Source organism: Pongo pygmaeus, chromosome 17, assembly GCF_028885625.2.
Source record: "Pongo pygmaeus isolate AG05252 chromosome 17, NHGRI_mPonPyg2-v2.0_pri, whole genome shotgun sequence".
Classification (NCBI taxonomy): domain Eukaryota; kingdom Metazoa; phylum Chordata; class Mammalia; order Primates; family Hominidae; genus Pongo; species Pongo pygmaeus.
In genome coordinates this window covers 35748656-35774841 of record NC_072390.2, presented here as the reverse complement: position 1 = coordinate 35774841, position 26186 = coordinate 35748656, and the positions used below count along the sequence as shown (strand labels likewise).

The 26186-nt window shown below is 40.3% G+C and overlaps 1 protein-coding gene across 6 annotated transcripts in view; it reads right to left on the bottom strand.

Annotated features, from left to right (window-relative positions):
- Positions 1–26186, bottom strand: part of GREB1L (GREB1 like retinoic acid receptor coactivator) — a 287870-nt gene that overhangs the window by 121480 nt on the left and 140204 nt on the right. For all 6 annotated transcript variants that reach the window (XM_063653474.1, XM_063653473.1, XM_054460340.2 and 3 more), the window contains 4 exons: positions 20119–20284; positions 19363–19560; positions 8281–8457; positions 2573–2749 (listed from right to left, as the gene is read on the bottom strand). In XM_063653474.1, the coding sequence (XP_063509544.1) occupies positions 2573–2749; positions 8281–8457; positions 19363–19560; positions 20119–20275 (709 nt within the window). In that variant the 5' untranslated portion in view covers positions 20276–20284. The remainder of the gene's footprint in view (positions 1–2572; positions 2750–8280; positions 8458–19362; positions 19561–20118; positions 20285–26186) is intronic.

The following is a 26186-nucleotide window of genomic DNA, read 5'->3' as shown; positions in this document are numbered from 1 at the left end:
CAAATTAATATTATTCTCAGTTCTTATTAAAGGAGACAGCCAATAGTCAAAGTGGTTACTGATCATGCTATGCCAAGCTTCATTTTAAGTAAGCCAGTATTAATGGGCCTCTGGTATATTTTAATAGTGCTTTGTACTGATTCAAGTAGATAGTAAATACTATGACAGCCTGTGGGACTGTTAACTTCCAACCAAATTTTACCCCATTAGTCTCAAAAAGTAGCATGTGAAAAAGGAATATAAATGATTTTATATGACAAAGTTAATTACAGAGGGTCCTTTAGAGTGTCTCCAAGTTTATGAGATACATACAAGGACTGGAAGCAGTTTTCTATAACCTTCTATGCTATGACCTTCTATGAAGAGCTATTGTATTCTGGCCTAAGAGCATATCTCCAATAGGTAATATATGCATATATGTATATTGATATTACATGTGTATATATATAAATTATATAAATAAATATAATTTCAGCTCCAAAATAGCAACTATTATAAATGTGAGGCTTCTTTCACAAATGTTATTCTTTATCAGAAAAATGAGGCCAGGCATAGTGGCTCATGCCTGTAACGCTACCACTTTGAGAGGCCAAAGTGGGTGGATCACTTGAGCTCAAGAGTTCAAGACCAGTCTGGGCAACATGGCGAAACCCTGTCCCTACAAAAAATACAAAAATTAGCCAGGCACAGTGGTGTGTATCTGTAGTCCCAGCTCCTTGTGAGGCTGAGGTAAGAGGATCACTTGAGCCTGGGGTGGGAGAGGTTGCAGTGAGCCACTGCAGTCCAGCCTGGGCAACAGAGTAAGAGTGTGTAAGAAAGGGAAGGGAAGGGGAAGGGAGGGGAGAGGAGGGGAGGGGAGGGGAGGGGAGGGGGGAGGGGGAGGAGAGGGGAGGGGGGAGGAGAGGGGAGGGGGGAGGAGGGGGGAGGGGGAGAGGGGGGGAGGGGAGGGGAAGGGGAGGGGAGGGGAGGGGGAGGGGAGGGGAGGGGAGGGGAGGAAGGGGGAGGGGAGGGGAGGAAAGGGGAGGGGACGGGAGGGGAGGAAGGAGGACGGGAGGGGAGGGGGAGGGAAGAGAAGGGGAGGGGGAGGGAAGAGAAGGGGAGGGGAGGGGGAGGGGAGAGGAGGGGGAGGGGAGAGGAGGGGGAGGGGAGGGGGAGGGGGGAGGGGAGGGGAGGGAGGAGGGGGGAGGGGAGGAGAGGGGGAGGGGAGGGGAGGAAGGGGGAGGGGAGGGGGAGGGAAGAGAAGGGGAGGGGGAGGGGGAGGGAAGAGAAGGGGAGGGGGAGGGGAGGGGAGGGGAGAGGGGAGGGAGGAGGGGGAGGGGGGAGGGGAGGGAGGAGGGGGAGGGGAGGGGGGAGGGGGAGGGGAGGGGAGGGGGAAAGAAAGAAAAAGGGAGAAAAAAAGAAAAAGGGAAAGGAAAGGGAAAGGGAAAGGAAGAAAGAAAAAGGGAAAGGAAAGGAAGGAAGAAAGAAAGAAAAGAAAAGAAAATAGAAATGAAAAGAGAAGGAAAAGGAAGGAAGGAAGAAAGGAAGGAAGGAAGGATGAATTGCCACTGAGTACTAACTAAGAAGTTAAAAATATTTGATGCAACCAAAACAAGGCTAAAGAAGGAAATTAAAAGGGAGGGAGGTGATACCTATCCTATTTTTATCGTTTTCTTAGGATTCATGACATTCAAAATGATTTTTCTGAGAAAAGTCATTTAATAGGATAAAGACTTATCTATAATTCACCAGCTTATGATTCAGTGGTCACAAGCTTTAAGTTCTGATGATACGTGTCTTGGAATTATACCCATTTCCTAAAGAACTATATAATGCTACTTCAAAGACAACTAAGAAATTAAGGTGAAGGATTCAGAAACGAATCTGCAGTTGTAACTTGGAATATTATGCTGTTTTTCATAGTCAGGAAAAACATTAAAAATAGTTATTATATGGAGAAAAAAATCTCAGTATCTAAGAAACTGATCAATAGAATAATAATTGAATACTTCTTTTCTTTAGCACAGTGAAGAGAACTTCTGTCAATCCTATCAAGCACATGAAGATGTGATGTTTCAACTGGATTCATTTCTATAAATGTTAAGTTCTTCCTAATTTATAAGAAATAACACTTTGACAACTTAACAGTGTATTTTCCCGGGTATTATGAAGAGAACATTAATGTTTATTCTAAGTATGTTTAGGTCTAGTTAAAATAGAAAAAATACAGATGTTTGAGAATCTCCAAAGAAATTAAATAGAGTAAATAGGGCATCTAACCAAGGAGCTGTCACCCTGAGGTCCTCTCTAAAGGACGGAAGAGGTAGAAAGAGTCCATTTTTCCCCTTGATAGCTGTACCCCCTTCCCAAGAGACAAATACAGAGACATGCACTTTCCTAAACTTGAATTGTCTCTGTTAAAAATAGTAAGGGGCAAGTCAAATAACCTACCAGAAGGCTTTAAATTTTTGGATATCCTTCTGAACTTGGGATATTTATCTGTATCCCACCTGAACTCTGAATCTTGTATGGGTCACTTGTCACCACCGTAAAATCTCCATTCCCTCCCCTTTTCTTCCTGGAAATTGACTACCTTTCCAGCAGATAAGAGGTCCCTTAGACAGTACACCCTGGGAGCTTCTGACTAGGTAGTACTTTAAGTGCTTCTGCTTCTTTGGCTGAGTGGTAAGCTTCAAGTTAATGTGGTTGGAAAATTCCGTGAAATATCGAAATCCTCTTTCTCCACAGCCGATACAATTTCCAGAAAACCCTGAAGTGAGGAAAACCAATGTTACTAATGGCCTTGTAAGTTGATACAATACTTTTATGTATTAAACAGCATAGAAACATTCACATTCTTTGACCCAAAAATGTCTCAATCTCAAGGAAATAATTCAGGGGAAAAAAACCAGGTACATGTTTCTTTAGCAGAGTTATTTTATAACAGTGAAAGACTGGAAATAATTTAAATGCTGCTCTAAAAGGAAAGGAAAGGTTAACCTCTAAAAGGTTAAGGAAATAGAGTAGATAAATACAGCAGATAATGGTTAAGGTTAAGGAAATAAAGCACAAAATATAATAAAAAGCTTGGTTCTAGAATGTCTATTATTTCTTCCCCACATACTCCTTCCTTAGAGAACCTGCGTCCTCACCCTGGTTCTCTGCCCTCTCTACCACTTGAACTTGCCTCCATGGCCACAGCTGGTGAGCTTGTGGCCCACCGTTTGACCCAGTCTGGCACAGTCAGAATCTTTCTGCTGGAATTTCGAAATAAATACAAAAAGTCAGGCAGGTGGTACTGGACCCTGGATTTGTAAGGTTTTACAGAATTGGAGTCCGAATTAGGGTTATGTCAGCCACATGTAAGCTAAGGTATGGGAACCAAGAACCATGAAGGGAAGCTGATCTGCGAAGAGGAGAGCAGAGCACAGGCCAGATGTTCAAATTCAGGGCTTTGTCAGCTTCTAGTTTCTGTGAGATCTAGCTATACTTTCCGACAGGAGTTCCATGAGATTCCCATTTCCCCTTTTCTAACACTTCTTTATTCATACTGGCTTATTCCTTTAGATCTAATATCCAAACAATTCCTCACTCAGACAAATCAAACAAAATAAAAATTTTGGTGACCTGGTTGGAACAGGGGACATGGAAAAAAGAAGAAACAGAAAACTGGGAGGATGAAAAAGCCATGCCTTTTTTTAAAATTGAAAATCAACTTTTCAGTCCCCCTTAATACACAGAGTAAAAGCAGACAGTAAGAGTGAGTTCTTCTAGTTGTGTCTGATGAGGACATAACACATTTACTGTTACATAGATGAATAGGAAAAAAAAAGTTGTAATAAGAAAGGGCATTCCATATCGTATAAAGGCAATATTTCTATATGTAAATAACTGAAAACAAATTCACTGATGAAGTGATACACTCTTTTCAGACCCCTAAGCTAACTTGATATATATTAATAATTAACAAAGATATATAAATAGAGAAGAGAAAAGCCACAAGGATTAAAGATAGAATATTTCACAATATCCTAATCTCAGAATGCTAACCATCAATTCAAAGCATTTATAAATGGGAAGTCCAATTTGTTATTATTCAATCAACAACTATTTATTGAGCATCTACCTATATGCTAGGCATTTTGCTAAACACTGGGAAACAGTGATGAAGAAGAGATATTCATAACCTCTGGTCAATCACATAGAATTAACAATTTATTACTGCCTCTTTATAGACATATAAACAATATAATTTTATAAATGACTTAAAATATATTCAGAGATGGAGTATATTTGAGAACATTTGAAAATTTGTCCAATACCTTAAAGCAGTAGCCCCTCCCCGCCAAAAAATGGTTGCCAGTGGCTGTCTAGGTCACTAAAGTTATCCATCCATCCATCTATCCACCCCACCCATCCATCCATCCATCCATCCATCCATCCATCCATCCAACCATCCAACCATCCATCCAACAAATACTGTACTCTATCATGTGCTAGACACTGTTGCAGGCACCAGGTTTTTTAGCACTGAACAAAGCAGACAAAGTCCCTGCCTTTGTGGAAACTACATTCTGGTCTGATCATCGCACCTTCATGGAAAACTGCCTGACCTGTGAAGTAGATATGCCACATCCAAAACACAGAAAAAAGCTACAAGAAACTTACAGCCAAAGTAATCAAGAACAGTGCCAAAACATGAGGCTTAACTGATAGATCCAAGTGGTTTAGAAAAGATTAGTGTGAGAATTAACAAACTACTGAGGTTGAGTTTGATCTTTTCCTCTGTCTATTCTGAGGTGAAAAGCAAGAGTGTGAAGAAGAAGAAAAGCCATGGGTCTGAATAATCTGCAAAGGAGAGAATCTTCACATTAATGATAAGTTAACAACATAAAAGAGTTAGAATCCTACAGTCCATTTTACAAACCCTGTATGGCTTCAGCATTAGCCTTCCTTCAAGGGAGATTTTATCTGCTTGAGGTTCTTGTCATTGAAAACAAAAAATAACACCACTCACAGCCAAATTACCTTCTAGTTTTTCTAGCAATCAAGTCTTCCAATTGCATGGTAGATTTGGGGCACATGCACTACCAACCGGATCAATATATTTTTAAATCAATTCCCCCATAGTCTTTGGAATCTGCATAATTTATATAAAAATTTAGACAAATTGATATTTGAATCCACAGGGGTTCTAGAATAGTGGAAGCTTAAACATTTTTCCACTATATTTTAATGCATATGAAAATCATCCACTTTAAGTAAGAAATGTTGGATGAATATTAGTTTTCGGACAATAGAGTATCAAACATGTAAAAATCCCAGCAATGTGCTTATTTAAGAAAAACCTGCCTTTTCGTTGTTGCACTGCACTTTTACATGGAGAAGTGGTTAGTAAAAAATTATGTCCACTTACAAGGCTAGAGAAAGTAAGCAAGGTTCTAAGTCTGTAAGGGTATTTAATAAATACAATAGTAAATAACTGCCATTTGAAGAGCAAATACTATGTCCCAAGCACTGTGCTGGGTGGGTGCTTTAAGGACATCATCTCATTTGATCTTTATGACCCCGCAAGGTAGGCGTTAATGGCCCCATTATATACATGAGCAATCTAAGACTTTAAGTTCTTAAAATACTTGCTGAACTTCTTAAAGTACTAAGTGACAAATCTGGGATTTGAACACAGTTCTGATTCTAAAGCACATGGTCTTTGGTCTCACTCCTAATTTCTAAGGATTATGAAGTCTATTATTCTGATGGTGTTTTCTCTGTCTTTTCCATGACATATTCTAAGAGGATTCTCTAGTCACAGAATCATTGAACAAAAAATGCATTATGAGAGATTTTCATTGTCTACAGTCAGAGCCACACCTGAACTGTTTATCATTAGATGAGATGATAATGCTTTTCAAATGCTAAAAAGTTTTCTGAAGTTGTTCTACTACAGCCTACTAGGTAGTAAGCTCTGTGAGGAACAGGACTGAGTCTTTTAACTGTTTTGTCCCTACGTAAGAGCCTCGTGTAATTTCTCTCATACAGTACATTTTGAATAAATACTGCTGAATGAAAAAACGAGTAGTTGGATCTTCATCGCTAATTTAGTCCACCATATTAGATTTATCATTAGACCTCTATATTAAACCATCTGCTCAATTTCACTAAACAAAAACAAAGTGAAAACGTTTTTTCTTTTTTTTTGAGACAGTCTCGCTCTGTCGCCCAGCCTAGAGTGCAGGGGCGCCATCTTGGCTCACTGCAAGCTCCACCTCCCGGGTTCACGCCGTTCTCCTAGCTCAGCCTCCCGAGTAGCTGGGACTACAAGCGCCACCACGCCCAGCTAATTATTATTAGTAGTAGTATTTTATTATTTTATTTTTTTGAGACGGACTCTCGCTCTGTCCCCCAGGCTGGAGTGCAGTGGTGCGATCTCCGCTCACTGCAGGCTCTGCCTCCCGGGTTCACGCCATTCTCCAGCCTCAGTCTCCCAAGTAGCTGGGACTGCAGGCGCCCACCACCATGCCCGGCTAATTTTTGATATTTTTAGTAGAGACAGGGTTTCACCATGTTAGCCAGGATGGTCTCGATCTCCTGACCTCGTGATCCGCCCACCTCGGCCTCCCAAAGTGCTGGGATTACAGGCGTGAGCCACCGTGCCAGGCCGAAAATGTTCTTTTTTTATCAGAGCCTTATGAAAAATGAAAATTACCATTTCTTTTCCTATGAACCATGAAAAGTCTTTAAACTATAATTTAAGGAACTTCTATAAAGCATGTGCAGGTTCACTTATTGATCAGTGTATTGCTAGACTTTCTGATGACACTATATAACTAGGAAGAATGTATCAAACTACAAAAATTACACATCATGATCAATACAATATTTGAATTCATTGCTCTATTCTTTTTCCTTTTTACTGATATTTGTGCCTGAAACATGATTCCATCTATAGTAAGACAAATTCTGAGAAACAAAAACAAGAGTAGAGAAATGGCAGCAGTAGAAAAGCAACAAATCTCATGTGCTCTCTTACCTTTTTAATTATTTAAAATAAAATAAATCAAGTCTGTTATTTCTTATGATATATGGAAGCTATGTTGTGAAAAAGCCCAGACTCTAATATCAGAAAGTAAAATAATTCTGAGATAAAGTCATTTACATTTTATATCATATAGATAGAAATATAAAGATACATAGTCCTAGTTATTTTGGGTGAACTAATGTTAAATATAAAGTGAGAATCACATCACACAAGTATAGATAGAAATATCTATCTATATGACATTGGAATGGGTGGTATGGAAAAACAACAAATAACTTACAAAGTGAATAATCCACAGAAGAATAATTGAGAGTTGACTTGATATCAGGTCCAATATCAGAGCTGACTTGATATCAATGACTATAGAGAGTGAATTATCTTTTCTTTATAAAATATTAATTTTTGATAAATTGCATGCTTTTTAAAAATGTCTGGTCAAAAAGTCATTTAATTAAGCTAAGTGTTTTGAGAATTAACAAAAATGAAAAGGCCAGGCGTGGTGGCTCATGCCTGTAATTCCAGCACTTTGGGAGGCCAAGGCAGGCAGATCATCTGAGGTCAGGAGTTTGAGACCAGCCTGGTCAACATGGTGAAACCCTGTCTTTACTAAAAATACAAAAAGTAGCCGGGCGTGATGGTGGGCGCCTGTAATCCCAGTTACTCGGGAGGCTGAGGCAGGAGGATTGCTTGAACCCAGGAGGCAGAGGTTGCAGTGAGCCGAGATCGTGCCACTGCACTCCAGCCTAGGTGACAAGAGCGAAACTCTGTCTCAAAAAAAAAGAAAAAAAAAAAGAAAGAAAGAAAATAAATGTTTAAGAAGTTACTGCCTGTAATCCCAGCACTTTGGGTGGCCAAGGCGGGCAGATCATGAGGTCAGGGGTTTAAGACCCCTCCGGCCAATATGGTGAAGCCCTGTCTCTACTAAAAATACAAAAATTAGCTGGGTGTAGTGGTATGCACCTGTAGACCCAGCTACTCGGGAGGCTGAGGCAGGAGAATCACTTGAACCTGGGAGGCAGAGGTTGCAGTGAGCCTAGACTGCACCATTGCACTCCAGCCTGGGCGATGGAGCAAGACTCCATCTCAAAAAAAGAAAAAAAAAAAAAGTTACTAAAAGAAAAAAATGTCTCATAATTGAACTAAACTATATAATCCCCAAATAATCCTCCGGTATATTTTTAAAAATTCTGCAGTAGTTTTAAATAAATGTGTACTTTAACTCCCTCATATTGGAAGGAATTTTATAAGCATGAAATACTCACCTAAAAGTGCATTTTTTCCATGATCATCCGGTAGAAATCGCTTGTCCACAGCGCAAACTAGGATGTGTTCAGGCAGATTGGGAGACTTGGCCCCCACCAGGAGGAATCCTGCTGGGATGTCAATTTGTTCCATACACAGTGATACCAAACGCAAATCCTTTCCTGCTTGACAAAAACCTAAAAACCAGTTTAAAAAAAAGGACACAGTGAAATGTTTAGTGAGATTATATCTTCTTGTCACTCATTTGGAGAGTAGATTTATTTGTGAGAATCACTATTAAAGACTAAACTAAAGTCCCTATACCCCTATACTCCAACGAGAAGACAAATCTACCAAGTGTGGCCCTCTGAACGAAGCTGAAAAGACACTGAAAGGAAATATTTCCATCTGCTTCAGCCAAAGTGACAACTTCATATTTTCTTTTTCTTTTTCTTTTTTTTTTTTTTTTTTTTTTTTTGAGATGGAGTCTCACCCTGTCGCCCAGGCTGGAGTGCAATGGTGGGATCTTGGTTTACTGCAACCTCCACCTCCCAGGTTCAAGTGATTCTCTTGCCTCAGCCTCCCGAGTAGCTGAGATTACAGGCGCGTGCACCACCACACCCGGCTAATTTTTTTTTTTTTTTTTTGTTAGTAGAGATGGAGCTTCCCCATGTTGGCCAGGCTGGTTTCGAACTCCTGACCTCGTGATCCACCCATCTTGGCCTCACAAAGTGCTGGGATTACAGGCGTGAGTCTGGTCAACAAGTGAGGCAATGATGAATACACAACAAACTTTGAAAACCATGTAGTTTTTATGTGCATGTAATACGATTATTTTACTTCCAATGCAAATTCACTTCTCTAGATGGGGACAGTGTCAGAATAGAGATACTCTTTATTTTCACAGAGGAAAAGACTGAAGCTCAGAATTTGGTGACTCCTAGATGAACGGGCCAAAACTGTTACAGCATTTAACTTTTTACCATGACATGATATGACATGACAAGATGTGACAAAATCTTACATAACCACTTTGTATATCATAATGTATTATATGAATTCATCTGTTCATCGTTTATTAAACAAACATTTGCAACAGATGCTGTCCAAGACCAGGAGATACAGAATTGAACAAAATATATCTTCCTCCAAGAACTCACATTGCAGTCATTTGGAAGAATGTATAAGGAACCAAGAATCACAGACAGTGTTATAGGGAACAGCTACAGTTCTGCTGCAAATCTTCTGGGAAGTGATTCTGTCTGTACTCCAATCACATGACTTCCCCAGGGAGTTGTGACACTCCAAATTGATGTGGAGCTAGGACCTGATCCAACTGGGCTACTTTGATAGCCCAACTTTCTGGCCATAGTTGATTGGTCCAAGGGTAGACATATGACATAAACAAGGCCCATCAAAGCCTTTCCCCTAGAAAATCTGAACATGGAGCCAAGGAGAGCATGGCTCAGTCCGCTTAGTGCCAGCCCCGTTTCTTGACCTGGGAGGGAACTCCGTCAGCACAGGCAGGAGGCTGAAAGATTGTTCTGGCAGTATCTGGATCCCTCAGCCCACTGTATCTGCCTTTCCCAAGGTCTGGCCATGAAACCTTTTCTTTGGGATTCTTTCAGTAATTTCTTCATTTTACCTAAGCCATTTTCAGTTGGGTTTCTGTCATTTGCAACCGAGAAAGGCTGAATAAAAGTATGATAAATGCTATTTCAGGCCGGGTGCAGTGGCTCACACCTGTAATCCCAGCACTTTCGGAGGCCAAGGTGGGTAGATCTCTTGAGGTTGGGGTTCAAGACCAGCCTTGCCAACATGGTGAAACCCTTCTCTATTAAAAATACAAAAAAAGGCTGGGCACGGTGCCCCACACCTGTAATCCCAGCACTTTGGGAGGCAGAAGCGGGCGGATCATGAGGTCAGGAGATCGAGACCATCTTGGCTAACATGGTGAAACCCCGTCTCTATTAAAGATACAAAAAATTAGCCAGGCGTGGTGGCAGGCACCTGTAGAGGCGGAGCTTGCAGTGAGCCCAGATCGCGCCACTGTACTCCACCCTGGGCGACAGAGCGAGACTCTGTCTCAAAAAACAAACAAACAACAACAACAACAAATTAGCCAGGCATGGTGGCACATGAATGCAATCCCAGCTACTTGGGAGGCTGAGGCAGGAGAATCACTTGAACCAGGGAGGCAGAGGTTGCAGTGAGCCAAGATTGCACCACTGCACTTCAGCCTGGGCAACAGCGTGAGACTTGCTCTCAAGAACAGGGAAAAAAAAAAAACGCTATTTCAGAAAATTTTGGAAGCAAGGAGGACGCCTACCTCTCCCTACACAAACCCGAGGAGAGCACCATTATCATTGCCCAATACAAAGTAAGGAAAAACCATGCTAGATTCTCCTAGCGTCAATTCATGTTATGATTTTAACCAAGTGTCAACAGATAATTGAATGCTATCAGTTACTGGCATGAGAAATAAAAAAGAAAACACCATGAAAACATTGGATGAGGTGAGGTGCAGTGGCTCACGCCTGTAATCCCAGCACTTTGGGAGGCCAAGGAGGCAGATCGCTTGGGTCCAGGAGTTCAAGACCAGTCTAGGCAACAGGCCGAAACCCCATCTCTACAAAAAAAATACAAAAATTAGTCGGGCCTGGTGGTGAGCGCTTGTAGTCCCAGCTACCTAGGAGGTTAAGATGGGAGCATCCCTTGAGCTAGGGAGGCAGAGGTTGCAGTGAGCCAAGATTGTGCCATTGTACTCCAGCCTGGGTGACAGAACAAGACCCTGTCTAAATTTTTTTTTAAAGAAAAAAAATTAAAATTCAAATTTTAAAAAATGGATGAAGCGGTGGGGCATATTAAATTTACCATATAGTTTGGGTCACCAAACCTCAAAAACAAGCCTAATAGAATTGAGAAAAGTCAACAGAAGAAAGAATAAAATTATCAAGACTACAGGACTCAATCATTTCAAGCTTATAGATCCCTTTTTAACATTAACAAAAGTCAATTTAAACTCTAAAAGTCAATTTAACTCTAGAAGTTCATGAATTAACAAAAAATATAAAAACTTATGAATTCTTTAGCAATTTTAAATGAATCTGCATTTGTTCAAAATATCATTTATATTTATTTGGAAAATAGTCATTAAATATGTCGGTCATATTACTTAGTTTACAAACATTTTTTGGAGCCTATGGATACATGGAACCCATTGGAAAAAAAAAACTGCTGTGCCCACCCACCTCTATTATGGAACAGGGCTCACAGGTTTGGAAGTTGGGAATTGATGATGATGATGATGGCAGCTAAAACTTGGGGAGCAATTGCCATAGCCAGGAACAGTGCTAAATACTATATAGATTACCTTATTCAATGCTCTCAACACTCAAGACTGGTACTAACCCTGTAGATAATCTTTCTTGTACAGCATGAATATCAAACAATATATTAATAAACTGATCTAGGTAGGGCAGGTGCAGTGACTCACGCCTGTAATCCCAACAATTTGGGAGGCTGAGGCAGGTGGATCACCTGAGGTCAGGAGTTCGAGTCCAGCCTGGCCAACATGGCGAAATCTTGTCTCTACTAAAAATACAAACATTAGCTGGGGGTGGTGGCATGGACCTGTAGTCGCAGCCACTTGGGAGGCTGAGGCAGGAGAATTGCTTGAACCTAGGAGGCAGAGGCTGCAGTGAGCCGAGATTGCACCGTTGCACTCCAGCCTGGGCAACAAGAGTGAAACTCTGTCTCTAAATAAATAAATAAACAAACAAACCAATCTAAAATAAATGCTTTCTATTTAAAATCAAGTCCTTATCACATGCCATGTAATGACAGAATTGGTTTTTAAATCTCTGAGTTCAAAAGATTACACACTATTATAAGAGACATTTGTGAGTCAAAGATTGAGGAACACAGATCTGTTCTAACCTCTTTAATATGTAAATGACAGAAGGGCCCCAAGAGACTAAGAAAGTGGCCCAAGGCCAAATACTCAACCACCAGAAACAGTAGATCCAGAACCCAGGTCTCTTAACTCCTAATTAACTGCTCCTTTGACCTCATTAACACCTCTATGACTCATATACAGTCAATTCATCACTTAACCACATGGATGCATTCTAAGAGGTGATTTTGTTGTGTGAACATCATAGAGTGTACTTTCACACACCCAGATGGTAGAGCCTACTACACATGTAGGCTAGATGGTATAGCCTATTGCCCCTAGGCTACAAACCTGGATAGCATTCTATTGTACTGAATACTACAGGCAGTAAGTATTTGTGTATCTAAACATATGTAAACACAGAAAAGGCACAGTGAAAATACGATATAAAAGATAAAAAATGACACACCTGTATAAGTCACTTAAAACAGAGCTTGCAGGACTGGAAGTTGCTCTGGGTGAGTCAGTGAGTGAGTAATGAGTGAATGTGAAGGCCTAGGACATTACTGTACACTTTGTAAACACTGTACCCTTAGGCTACACTAAATTTACTAAAATGTTTTTTTCTTCAATAATAAATTAACCTTAGCTTACTGTAACTTTTTAACTTTATAACCTTTTTAACTTTTAAAAACCTTTTGATTCATAATAACATTTAAAACACAAACACTTTGTATAGCTGTATAAAAATGTTTTCTTTCTTATATCCTTATTCTATAAGGCTTTTTTGTATTAAAATTTTGTTTTGTTTTGGTTTTTTACTTTTTAAACTTTTTTTGTTGGCCTGGCGCAGTGGCTCACGCCTGTAATCCCAGCACTTTGGGAGGCCAAGGCGGGTGGATCACAAGGTCAAGAGATCGAGACCATCCTGGCCAACATGGTGAAACCCCATCTCTACTAAAAATACAAAAATTAGCTAGGCATGGTGGTGGGCGCCTGTAGTCCCAGCTACTCAGGAGGTGGAGGCAGGAGAATCACTTTAACCCGGGAGGTGGAGGTTGCAGTGAGCCGAGATTGCGCCATTGCACTCCAGCCTGGTGACAGTACAAGACTCCGTCTCAAAAAAAAAAACAAAAACAAAAACAAACAAACAAACTTTTTTGTTAAAAACTAAGGCACAAACACACACATTAGCCTAGGCCTACACAGGGTCAGAATCATCAATATCACAGTCTTCCACCTCCATATCTTGTCCTACTGGAAGGTCTTCAGGGCAAAAACATGCTTGGAGGGTCATCTCCTATGATAATAATGCCATCTTCTGGAATACCTCCTAAAGGACCTGCCTGAGGCTGTTTTACAGTAAACTTTTTTTTTTTTTAAATAAGTAGAAGGAGTGCACTCTGAAATAACATAGTCATTTATTACCTAGTATCATGTGGTGTACCTAATTGTATGTGCTATACTTTTATATGACTGGCAGTGCAGTAGGTTTCTTTACATCAGCATCACCACAAACACATGAGTAATGCATTGCACTACTTTACAATGGCTACAATGTCATCAGGCAACAGACATTTTTCAGCTTTGGAACCTACAGGACCAATGTCATATATGCAGTCAGTCATTGACCGAAATGGTGTTATTTGGCACGTGACTGTATACTGTTTCGCCTTCCTCTAGTCTGATGGAGAACTCTCCTATAACTTCATCCTTGCCTAATTTTTGTTGGGTCCTATCACTTGACTTCCCTGTGGCCTTTTCAGATTGATTTCTGAGCATCATTTGATACACCAGCCCCTGCCAGCCATTAACTGTGTCGGCATTCACCTATTTCATACTTGCTAATGAGTCCTTAAAATTCAAGTTTTGGCAAGCTGCAAAAGTAATTCATGCTCACAGACTGACATTTCTGCTGAACTTTCTCAAGCAATACATTGCAAAAGGGAGACTAAGAGGGAAAAGTTACAATTTTGCTTCTGGGCTAAAGAGGTATAGAGTAGAGAAGGCACAGTTAGTGTGGAGAAGGCCTGAAGAAAGCAGGATTTTCTAGGGAAGAGAGATTATTTCAGAGCAATTTCTGTGACAAAATGAAAATTACACAAATAGTTTTTAGTATTACAATCTTTGAGGGTTTTCCCACTTATGATATGAGGACACCTAGAGAAGAAAAGCAATAATTATTAAACAATTACTGTATTCTATGAGAGGTGTGTGCCTAGCCTCCTTCCCTTAAAAAAAAAAGAAGTCAAGAGGTTCCTGTGCCAATGAAAAGAGAAAATTCCTATTTGATGAAAAAAAAAAAAAAACCCACCCCATAATGATGGCGGTTTGTAAAAGTGGCACGAGAACCAACTGAGAGCTCCCAATGTCCAAAACTGAACAATTTGAGCAACAAAATAAGTTAGTATTGGATTATAAACATAAAATAAATGTAGGCATTTATGGCCATAATGACATAAATAAACGAATGAACCCATCAATAAATGGGAGAGAAGAGATGAATTCCCAGGCAGTAGAATTTCAAATAATTTACATAGCCTGCCCTCAAGGATGTGGAGTATAACTCCCGGCTCCTTAAGTGTGATCTGGGGATTCCTTCCACAGTATGTAGTGGAAGGAGAGTGGGGATAACACTCCTTCAGCCCCTCAGCCAGGTGACCAAGGTCAACAGCAATAGTGTTAAATCATGTTGATGGTATGTACCCTTGAAAGAATAAGATAAAAATTTACCTCTGTGATCTTCCTCCCCAGATCCCATAACCTCAATCTAATAAGGAGAAAAACATCAAATGAATTCCAATGGGGGGGTCTCCTACAATATGCCTAATACTCCCCAAACGGCCAAGGTCATCAAAAACAAGTAAAGTCTGAGAAACTGTCACAGTCAAAAGGAAGTGGTGAAACCCTGTCTCTACTAAAAATACAAAAAATGAGCCGGGCATGGTGGTGGGTGCCTGTAGTCCCAGCTACTCGGGAGGCTGAGGCAGGAGAATGGTGTGAACCCGGGAGGCGGAGCTTGCAGTGAGCCGAGATCACACCACCACTGCACTCCAGCTTGGGCGATAGAGCGAGATTCAGTCTCAAAAAAAAAAAAAAGAACCTAAGGAGACATAATAATTAAATCTGATGCTGTATCCTGGATGGGATACTGGAACAGGAAAAGGATATTAGGAAAAAACCAAGGAACTCAAATAAATTGTGGACTTTAGTTGTTATTAAAATTAATAAAAATGTATCAATATTCATTCATTAATTGTAGCAAATGTCCTATACTAAGATACTAATAATAGGGCAAACTGTGTGGGGATATATAGACACTGTACTATTTTCTTTATTTTCACAAATTTAAAGCTGTTCTTCAAAAATAAAATAAAATAGTTCTATTTTATCTTTTACCATGTAGCTATTTGCCAACACAAGCCATACAGGCAATTTAATTAAGAAGAGAATAGGAAAGAAAGGCACAGCAGGGCTGAGTCTAGGAACAGGGTCCAGAAGAAATCAGCTCAAGGCCAAAAATGCTCATTAAGTCAAGCAAAAGTTTATGAATTCAGTTTGTAGTTATTCTAAGAATAAGTTCGCCTGCCAAGGGTCTGGTCTATTTCTGTAAAGTATGTATCTATTTACTATTTCCTCCAAATCCTCATTGCTGGGATTCAGATCAGCTAATGATATACAAAATATATCATGAGGGATCCCTACGAGAGTAAAAACATTATGCAAACAGCAATATTTAATTTAGTTTTTTCAGATGGAAAATAAGCTGTGTATGTCTGTAAAAAAGAGTGGATAGCTAAAAACAAAATCTATGAAATATTCTATCTCAAGACTTATAGGATCCCAATATCCAGTGTGACAGGTAGTTCTATTTTCCCACTACTAGAAATATGTCTGATTACTAGTCTAATAAACATCAAATATTAAATCTCAGTTAAAACCTTGAACTAAATGAAAAACAAAACAAAACCTTAGGACTCCCCAACAGGGTAATTCTGAATTACATCTAAATAATTCTGAAGGACTGATGTGATCTTTCTTTTAGAGGCTACGAGAAGATCTGGTTAAGAGTATCCTAAGGGAGGATCTAAGCCTGTTCATAGTCTACAAGCAAAGAAACATAAGTTAGTGATAACGGGCATACAAATAATTTTTTTGACAAATCTGCCCCTGAAATAATTTCATTTTCTGAAGATAACACTGAAATGTTGCTCTAAAACCAGAGCAAATGATTTTAATTTTTTAAAAAAGGAATAATAGTAGACAGGTCTTCTTTATAAACTTCATCTGTATTTCCTTAAGAAAACAGCCAAAGATTTCACTTCACAGAAACAGATTAGCATTCTCCAATTATCTCCAACTTGAAGGTTACAGAGTAAACTAAAAGGGGGCAGGGAAAAGTTTACAGAAACAGCTATAAACACAAACTAAAGTAATCAAAGCAGTATTTGGAGGCCTAAAATTTGGTTGTCCTTTACCCCTCTGGACAATCAACTGCCTCCCAGCAGGGTAGGAACCTACACTATTCTGATAATTTACATAAGAAATTAGCAACCAAAATTTACATCTGAATGGTAAACCCCAGCAGCCCATCAGGTGTTAAGTATTTGCTTATCTAAATTGCCTCTAAAAACAGCTTTACCTTTCTTTGAGCCTTAAGTAAATAGAGGATTTCCCATGAAGGGAAGGTGGTATGCTTAAATAAGTCCAGGCAGTATATTGCCCTTATTTCATTGCCATTTTCATAAGGAAAATTTCAGAACTGTTCTCCCTTTGAGTAAGAGGCCTCTTAAAGCTATCTTAGAATGAGTTCAATTGAAAGAGCTACTGGCTGGTCGTGGTGGCTCACGCCTGTAATCTTAGCACTTTGGGAGGCCGAGGCAGGCGGATCACGAGGTCAGGAGATCTAGACCATCCTGGCTAACACGGTGGAACCCTGTCTCTACTAAAAATACATAAAAAAGAAGCCAGGCATGGTGGCGGGCGCCTGTAGTCCCAGCTACTCAGGAGGCTGAGGACTCAAAAAAAAAAAAAAAAAAAAAAAGCTACTGGCCGGGCACAGTGGCTCACGCCTATAATCCCAGCACTTTGGGAGCCGAGGAGGGTGGATCATGAGGTCAGGAGTTCAAGACCAGCCTGGTCAAGATGGTGAAACCCCGTCTCTACTAAAAATACAAAAATTAGCCGGGCGTGGTGGCGGGCGCCTGTTATCCCAGCTACGTGTGATGCTGAGGCAGAGAATTGCTTGAACCTGGGAGGTGGAGGCTGCAGTGAGCTGAGGTCGTGCCACTGCAGTCCAGCCGGGGTGACAGAGTGAGACTCCGTCTCAAATAAAAAAAAAGGTATCTACAAACTATAAACTACCAAATTAATTATAAACTTTTTGTTTTAAATGCCTTCCCCCAAGGTGAATTAAAAGGGGAAAAAATGGACATTAATTATAAGAACCGAAAGTAGCTGATATAGGAATCTAAGTGTAGGACTAGTGTTTTTGAATTGTCTCGGAATCTAAATCTTGAACTTGAGTGAGACAGTTAAAAAAAAACTGCACCTCCTTTATCTTTAAAATGATATTACCCTTCCCATATACTCTCATATTCTCATGTTTTAAAGTTTAAGAAATACTGGCTATCTCTAGATCACTGAGTTTATTATACCTAAATAACACCAGTGCCAGATACCCTACAAGGCAAACTAAAAACATACCTAGGCACAGGAAAAATGGAAACCTCTCTCCCATTTTTTGGTATAAAATTAGATATTTGAAAATTATCCTCTAAAGCTTTTACTCTATGTAACTCTCACACATAACGAGATTCTCAATGGGAATCCAACAATGTTTTAAGCACTATTTCACCTTCCATTTTGTTACCTGATAAATGAGTTGACAGCTCAATTAAATAAAAGGCATGAAGATGGACATTAAAGCAAGTAAAAAGAAACATAATGCTAGTCACCTCCTACACCTCCACAGGCTTAAAGGCCTGTATTATGTCAATAATGAATAAATCCATATATATTATATTAAGTTTGAGCAATCATAAACAAATTCATAAGGAATAATGTGCTACAGGCAGGGCCGAATCAAAGAGCAGTAGTACTAATTGCTAGAGGCCATCTTTAGTGAATTGGGCACTTAGAAGCTACCAGGAGAATTATTCAGGGTTCCTCATCTCCTAGGTAGGGGATTTTGACTCCTTTACTGTTTATCACATTGTCCAAAAAAAAAAAAAAAAAAAAAAGTCAAGAGAAAATAAAACTCCCAAGCAGGGCTTTCTGACTTTCCATATTTGAACCTCTAGTTTTTCTCTAATTATTTGCACTTTAAGCTTTGTAAGAGGAATGTTCTGAAATTATATCCCTTTTCTTCTTCTCCCATTTCCCCCACTCCAAAATTTTCATGCACTGAAATCACCCTAGGTCCAAGTCATTCTGGGTATAATAACAATACTCTGGCTAATCGGACAAAGTATTATTCACGAACTAATTAGGCTGGGATGGTCAGAAAATAGCACAGTAAACTATTAAATGGAGGGAAGAGAGTGTAATTTAAGTTATGATATCACCAAAACCATGAAATACTGGAAATGCTTTATACTAGGATTTTCTTGTGAAGTGTGACACCTTGGTGGAAGAGGAGGTTGACCCTAATAAATAAAAAGGGATTAACAAAATTTACACATCTTAATCCTCTATAGATTTTTACATTTATAATATGTATAAAATATTTTAATCCTCTATATTGGATGAGTGTTCAAAATAAATGTAAAAGGTAAATATGAAATCTCTAATATCTCTCTGATTGTTTGCAGGGCCGGGGGGTGCGGAATAGAAAGAAGTACGAAGAGGGAACACTAAAAAAGGTCCTAAAATAGTAGCATTCTTGCAGAAAGTACTTGAAATACTGGAAAAGCCTTGACCTGGGTTTAGAATTGCCTTTGCAATTCTAAACAGACCATCTCAGGGAAGTCAACAACTGTGAATTTCAGTCTCTTTATCTGTAAGATGAGATGATAATACTTGTCTTTCTTACAGACATCTGTTGCGAAGTCACAGGAGATAATGTAAATGAGAGCATAATCATTTCTCATTCCTCTCCATACGATAATTACTAGTTTCCAGCCTTGAGCACCGCATGTAATAATTAGAAATATGTCAGACAATATTAGAGAGAAAATAGCAAAAAGAAAACACAACTGAAACCCACCATCTGTAGTGCAAGATCCTTCTGGGGCAGGTTTTTGTGAATAGGGAATTGGTGGGCTGTTTGAATCAGACATTTCTTCATCGTCTTCATCATCTTCCATTTCATTAACTGTTAGATTGTTAGAAAAATCCAGACTTCCATTTTGAGTGTAGCGGTTTACCAAATCTTTGTCCAGATCCTCCACCTTGGGTTTGACATCTGGGTAAGCAAATAAATCACAGCAGATTTAATAAAAGATGCTTATGGAAAAATGCACAGTTCTGAAAAACATAATTAAAGAAAAAAGGTCTAGCATTTTCTAACATTTAGCCAATTTATCTCAGAGGTCCCAAGATTTGGAATCCCCACTTCTAAAACAAGAATCCCACTTTTTAAAAAAGGAGTCCAGTGGCCAGGTGCAGTGGCTCACGCCTGTAATCCCAGCACTTTGGGAGGCCGAGGCAGGCGGATCACGGGTCAGGAGGTCAAGACCAGCCTGACCAACATGGTGAAATCCCGTCTCTAATAAAAATACAAAAAAATTTAGCCAAGAGTGGTGGCATGCGCCTGTAATCCCAGCTACTCAGGAGGCTGAGGCAGGAGAATCGCTTGAACCCAGGAGGCGGAGGTTGCAGTGAGCCGAGATCACACCACTGCACTCCAGCCTGGGCCGCAGACAGAGACTCCATCTCAAAAAAACAAAACAAAACAAAACAAAACCAAAACAAAACAAAACAAAAAAAAGAATCCAGAAATGTGTGTGATTGAGAAACTTACCTGCAGATGAGAAAGGATGCTGGTCAGGGTCCAGGTATAGCTGGGAAAAAATTGGCCGCGGTACCACACTACTACATCTGAGGGAGGCTTCTATGGAGTTGTGGAGAGCTTCCTCAAATCGAGCAGATTTCAGTTGCCCAGCATATGAATTCCCCATGATCTACACCTACCCATCCCCAAGAAAAAGAAGAAAGGATAAAATTGATATAATTAGAGGTTCTATGTCTCAAAGTACAGGTAGAGCTAATTTAAACTATGTCCATATATCTTGTTAAGATGTGAAATATATGAACTACCCAGAGATCTTAAGACAGCTTGTGTAAGTTACTTGTTATCGTATCACGTGTGCTTTTTGTCTTCACAGCCCAAACCCAACTCAAAAAGCCCCTTTAAGGGATTTTGTATCTATAACAGTAATAAATGCTTAAGTCAAGGCTCTCCAACCAGTAAATCAAGACTGACCTGTCAGTCATGAATCCCAACCTGGTTAACAGTGTGGCCATATCACCTTTATAGGAGGCTACTGTAACTCCCTAGAAACTCTATCAGTGGTTTCAGAGTAAGTAATGAATTTTCTCTTTACAAAGATCTATTACTCTAGATGGGGGAAAAAGGCTCTCTTCTGGAAAAAAATGAAAGTTTTATGGTTCTATATTTAATTAAATTTCTGAAAGCAAGACTTGAGCCTTTTCAAGTTGAATAATTCATTTATGTATTACTAGTATTTGAAAAACACTGTTGTTTCTTTTGCTTCATCTGAAGTACAATCTTATTTGGGACCCTTCAAGAAAGTATATAGCAAAAAGCTTTGAAGTCATGACCTTTACTTCTCATCACTAATATTTATATAGTACTATAGTACTTGCTGGTTATAAAAATTTCCATGCATAGGCTGGGCATAGTGGCTCATGCCTGTAAACCCAGCACTTTGGGAGGCTGGGGCGGGTGACACGAGGTCAGGAGATTGAGACCAGCCTGGCTAACATGGTGAAACCCTGTCTCTACTAAAAATACAAAAATTAGCCAGGCATGGTGGCGTGTGCCTGTAGTCCCAGCTACTCAGGAGGCTGAGGCAGGAGAATCACTTGAACCCGGGACATGGAGGTTGCAGTGAGCCGAGATTGTGCCACTGCACTCCAGCCTGGGCGACAAGAGCAAAACTCTGTCTCAAAAAAAAAAAAAAAAAATTTCCATGTATAACAATAATAACTATAATTTATTGGATGCTAATTAATGGCTAAACTAATGATACTCAAAGGGTCTTGGGGGTGGAGGTGGGGCCAAGACCCTACCCTTTCGATGGTCCATGAAATCAAAACTATTTTTTTAAAAATTGTTTTGAGACACAGTCTCACTTACTCTTTTACCCAGGCTGGAGTGCAGTGGCACAATCTTGGCTCACTGCAACCTCCACCTCCCAGGTTCAAGCAACTCTCCTCAGCCTCCCAAGTAGCTGAGACTACAGGCACACAGCACCATACCAGGCTAATTTTCATATTTTTAGTAGAGATGCAGTTTCCCCATGTTGGCCAGGCTGGTCTCGAACTCCTGACCTCAAGTGATTCACCTGCCTGGGCTTCCCAAAGTGCTGGGATTACAGGCATGAGCCACCGCACCCAGCCAAAATTATTTCAAACTATTTAAACAAAATTTTTTTTTGTTCAAAGCTGGTAGGTAAGGCTTGTAGGAGCTGGTTCAGCTGTTCAACAGTGCTCTCAAGAACAGAGCTCTTCCTGTCATTCTGCTCTATCACCCTGAATGTGTTGACTTTTACTCTTGATCTTGTCTCCAAACAGCTGTGACAAACCAAAGCAACATGTCTACATTCCAAATAATCAAAAGGGCAAAAGACCTTCTTTTTAGAAAACTTGGTCTTTTTATTTGGAATGGAATGCCTCTTCCCAGCAAACTTTTCCTTGAATCTCTGGCTAGAAATGGGTCAGCTGTCCATTCTTGGGCACATCATCAAACTATTACTAGGATATTATTTGTCTTTTTGACTCTGATTCACTCATATGTGTACATGGAATTTTCCAGAATCTGCAGGATGTGTGATATTGCAACAGGTTGAATGCAGAAGCACATAAGCTACTCACTAACTTGTCTTTGGAAAATACAATTATTTTTCATAAAATATGCTATCTATGTTCATATACAGTGCAGTTTTATTATAATTTCTAAAAGTAATGTATATTTGTAAAATTTTTCAGTTTTAATTTTTAATAAACAAAAATGCTATGGGGTCCTCAATAATCTTTTTTTTTTTTTTTTTTTTTTTTTGAGATGGAGTCTCACTCTGTCGCCCAGGCTGGAGTGCAGTGGCGCAGTCTCGGCTCAGGCAATCTCTGCCACCTGGGTTCAAGCAATTCTCCTGCCTCAGCCTCCTGAGTAGCTGGGATTACAGGCGCCTGCCACTGTGCCCGGCTAATTATTGTATTTTCAGTAGAGATGGGGTTTCACCATCTTGGCCAGGCTGGTCTTGAACTCCTGACCTCGTGATCCACCTGCCTCAGCCTCCCAAAGTGCTGGGATTACAGGTGTGAGCCACCGCGCCTGGCCAATAATCTTCAAGAGTATAAATGGGTTCTAATACTAACAGTCTGAGAACTATTGGGCTAGATAGTTTACTAAGCACTTTATAAAAATTGTTGTATTTAATCCTCAGTATTCTGAAAAAGGTATGACCTCTTTCCACTTCACAGATTAAAAAACAAAACAAAAAACCAGAACTTGAAGAAACGAAGTGACCAGTTCACTAGCATTCAACTAATAAGGGATAGAGCCAGGACTCAGTATCTAGTCATGTGATGACAAAGCCTGCACTCTTACTGTACAGCCTCACCTTGGATAAATCTTATTTCAAGACAGGTAATTTTGAGAATATCTTAGGCCCCCCTTCTATCAAAGAGAGGGATAGAATTTAAAATTTATCTGGAATGCCAATTCTGATTAACTCCTTGGAGAGAGTCGCTGGAGGACTGGTTGAGAAGAACCCTGAGGATGCATCAGTGTTCATCAGGAAAGGGTGCCAACACCCAACGTGCCCACTCATGAGCAGAGACGAGGTGATGCATGGGAATCCACAACTCTATCTCAAGTTTCCCAGACACACACTAAAGCTCTACAGAAGATTTTGGTGCCCCTGAGCTACTTTTACACAGCAAAGAAGACTTCTGATGTGATTCCTGGTGGCAGTGAGTAGTATGCAGTGATTTCCATCAGAGTGGCTGGGTTTGTCAAAGCTTTATTAGAGATTCCCACGATTTGGAGAAAAAGCCAGGGTCCTATTTTGGTGACTTTTCTGATATAGGTAATAAAAATAAAATGCCATGAATTTAAATTGTTAGGTTTCTTTTTTACAAAAAGTTTATACTCAAAATGTACAATACCCAATTACAAGTTGCATATGTATATAAAATACCCAATTAAAAGATGAAGAAATAGAAGAAAATCAACAAAGTCTGTCAACTGAAATGTTCCTGAAACACCAAGTTTTTGGCCAGGCTCCTAAGCCTCCCCACCAGTACAATACAAACATTAAAAATTTTTAAAGCTCAGAAGTAATTTACTTTTCAGCAGCACCACACATGATCAAAACACGGGGGAGGTTGGAGGAGAAATAGGCTGTGCCACTAGTTTATGCATCTAAATCAAAATCCAACAACCATTTCACCTTTCTTCTTTGCTAAAGAGAGAAAAGGACTAGGAACTACAGAGTTAACCATAGGATTGCTTATCTGTGAACAATGAAATAACGTCAAAAGTGAACTTTCAGCCTTTTTCCAGAGCACCAATGTCTGGAAATATTGCCACCTCTATATCTATTACCACTCCAACAAGTTATCTTCCTTTCATCATTGAAAAGCTTGAAAACCTCCTGGCGTGGTGGCTCGCGCTAGTAATCCCAACACTTTGAGAGGCCAAGGCAGGCAGATCACCCGAGGTCAGGAGTTTGAGACCAGCCTGACCAACATGGAGAAACCCCCTCTCTACTAAAAATACAAACTTAGCTGGGCGTGGTGGCACCTGCCTGTAATCCCAGCTACTTGGGAGGCTGAGGCAGAAGAATCGCTTGAACCCGGGAGGCGGAGGTTGTGGTCAGCCAAGATTGTGCCATTGCACTCCAGCCTGGGCAACAAGAGCAAAACTCCTTTCAAAATAAAAAAGAAAATCTTGAAAACCTGCATTCTCCAACAGGTCTTTTTAGTTTAATTTTAAAATTAAACTAGTTATACATGGAGGATCACATAATCTCAATCTCTTCAACTTAGAGTTTAAGGAGTAATACGACAGAACATACAAAAATGACAGATAAATATCATGCTGAATAAAAATATTAAATCAGGCTGGGCCTAGTGGCTCATGCCTGGAATCCCAGCACTTTGGAAGGCTGAGGAGGGAGGATCACTTGAGTTCAGGAGTTGGAGGTTGCAGTAAGCTATGATTGTGCCACTGCATTCCAGCCTGGGTGACAGAGCAAGATCCTGTCCCCCCACCAAAAAAACCCAAAAAAAACCCCACTAAATTAATTTAAAAATGGGCAATGGAGTTTCACAACCCTACAAAAGCATTAGCAATATTCAGATGAAGACAATGGGAAGTATCTATTCCCTGCTGAGATTTGGTAGAATAAAAGGAATTAGCTGACTCTATTCCAAATAAAAACATAACAGGACATTTAAAAAATGATAATGGTGGCTAGGTGCGGTGGCTCACGCCTGTAATCCCAGCACTTTGGGAAGCCAAGGCAGGCAGATCACCTGAGGTCAGGAGTTTGAGACCAGCCTGGCCAACATGGCAAAACCCTGCCTCTACTAAAAATACAAAAAATTAACCAGGCATGGTGGTGTGCTCCTCTAGTCCCAGCTATTCTGAAGGCTGAGGCAGGAGAATCTCCTGAGGTCGCAGTGAGCCAAGATGGCACTGCTGCACTCCAGCCTGGGCAACACAGCAAGACTCCATCTCAAAAAATAAAATAAAAAATAAAAATAAATAATGGTAATGTAAAGAATTACATAACTGACCTCAGACTTCTTTAGTGCTGACTATGGAGTTCTGCCCTTGATATCCCAATGCTACCCAAAGAAGAAGGGTGGAGTTCAAAGGACGTCTGTGTAATATATTCTAAATGTCATATGCCATGGTATTCAGGGTCACTGAAATTGTTGGCATTATCCACCAGCCTCCGTTTCCTCTAAATCTCAAAGAGCCCCCATGCCTGAGATGGTGTAACACCTGACTGGAAGTCAATGTGAATAAATTTGACTTCAGGCAGAAGATGGAAAGATACTTTTCAAAACTACTCATTACATCAAATGCAAAAAGAAAGGCAACTTCTGACAGGCATGGTGGCTTGTAATCTCATCACTTTGGGGGCTGAGGTAGGATTGCTTGAGGCCAGGAGTTTGAGACCAGCAACATAATGATACCTTGTCTCTATTTTTTTTTTTTTGAGACGGAGTTATATTCTTGTTGCCCAGGCTGGAGTGCAATAGGACTATCTCGGCTCACTGCAACCTCCCCCTCCTGGGTTCAAGTGATTCTCCTGCCTCAGCCTCCTGAGTAGCTGGGATTACAGGTGCCCGCCACCACACCTGGCTAATGTTTGTATTTTTAGTAGAGAAGGGGTTTTACCATGTCGGTCAGGCTGGTCTCAAACTCCTGACCTCAGGTGATCCACCCACCACCTCAGCTTCCCAGAGTGCTGGGATTACAGGCGTGAGCCACCTGGCCTATTTTTAAGAAAAAAAAAAAAAAAAAAAAAAAGCAAAAACAAAGAACTGAGGGGCCCAAAAATCTCACATCACTTCTGTAGATTCTAAGACATAATTATGAAAAAAAAGACAGGGCCGGGTGCAGTGGCTCATGCCTGTAATCCCAGCACTTTGGGAGGCCAAGGCGGGCGGATCACCAGGTCCGGAGATCGAAACCATCCTGGCTAACATGGTGAAAACCCATCTCTACTAAAAACACACAAAAAATTAGCCGGGCGTTGCGGCAGGCGCCTGTAGTCCCAGCTACTCGGGAGGCTGAGGCAGGAGAGTGGTGTGAATCCGGAAGGCGTAGCT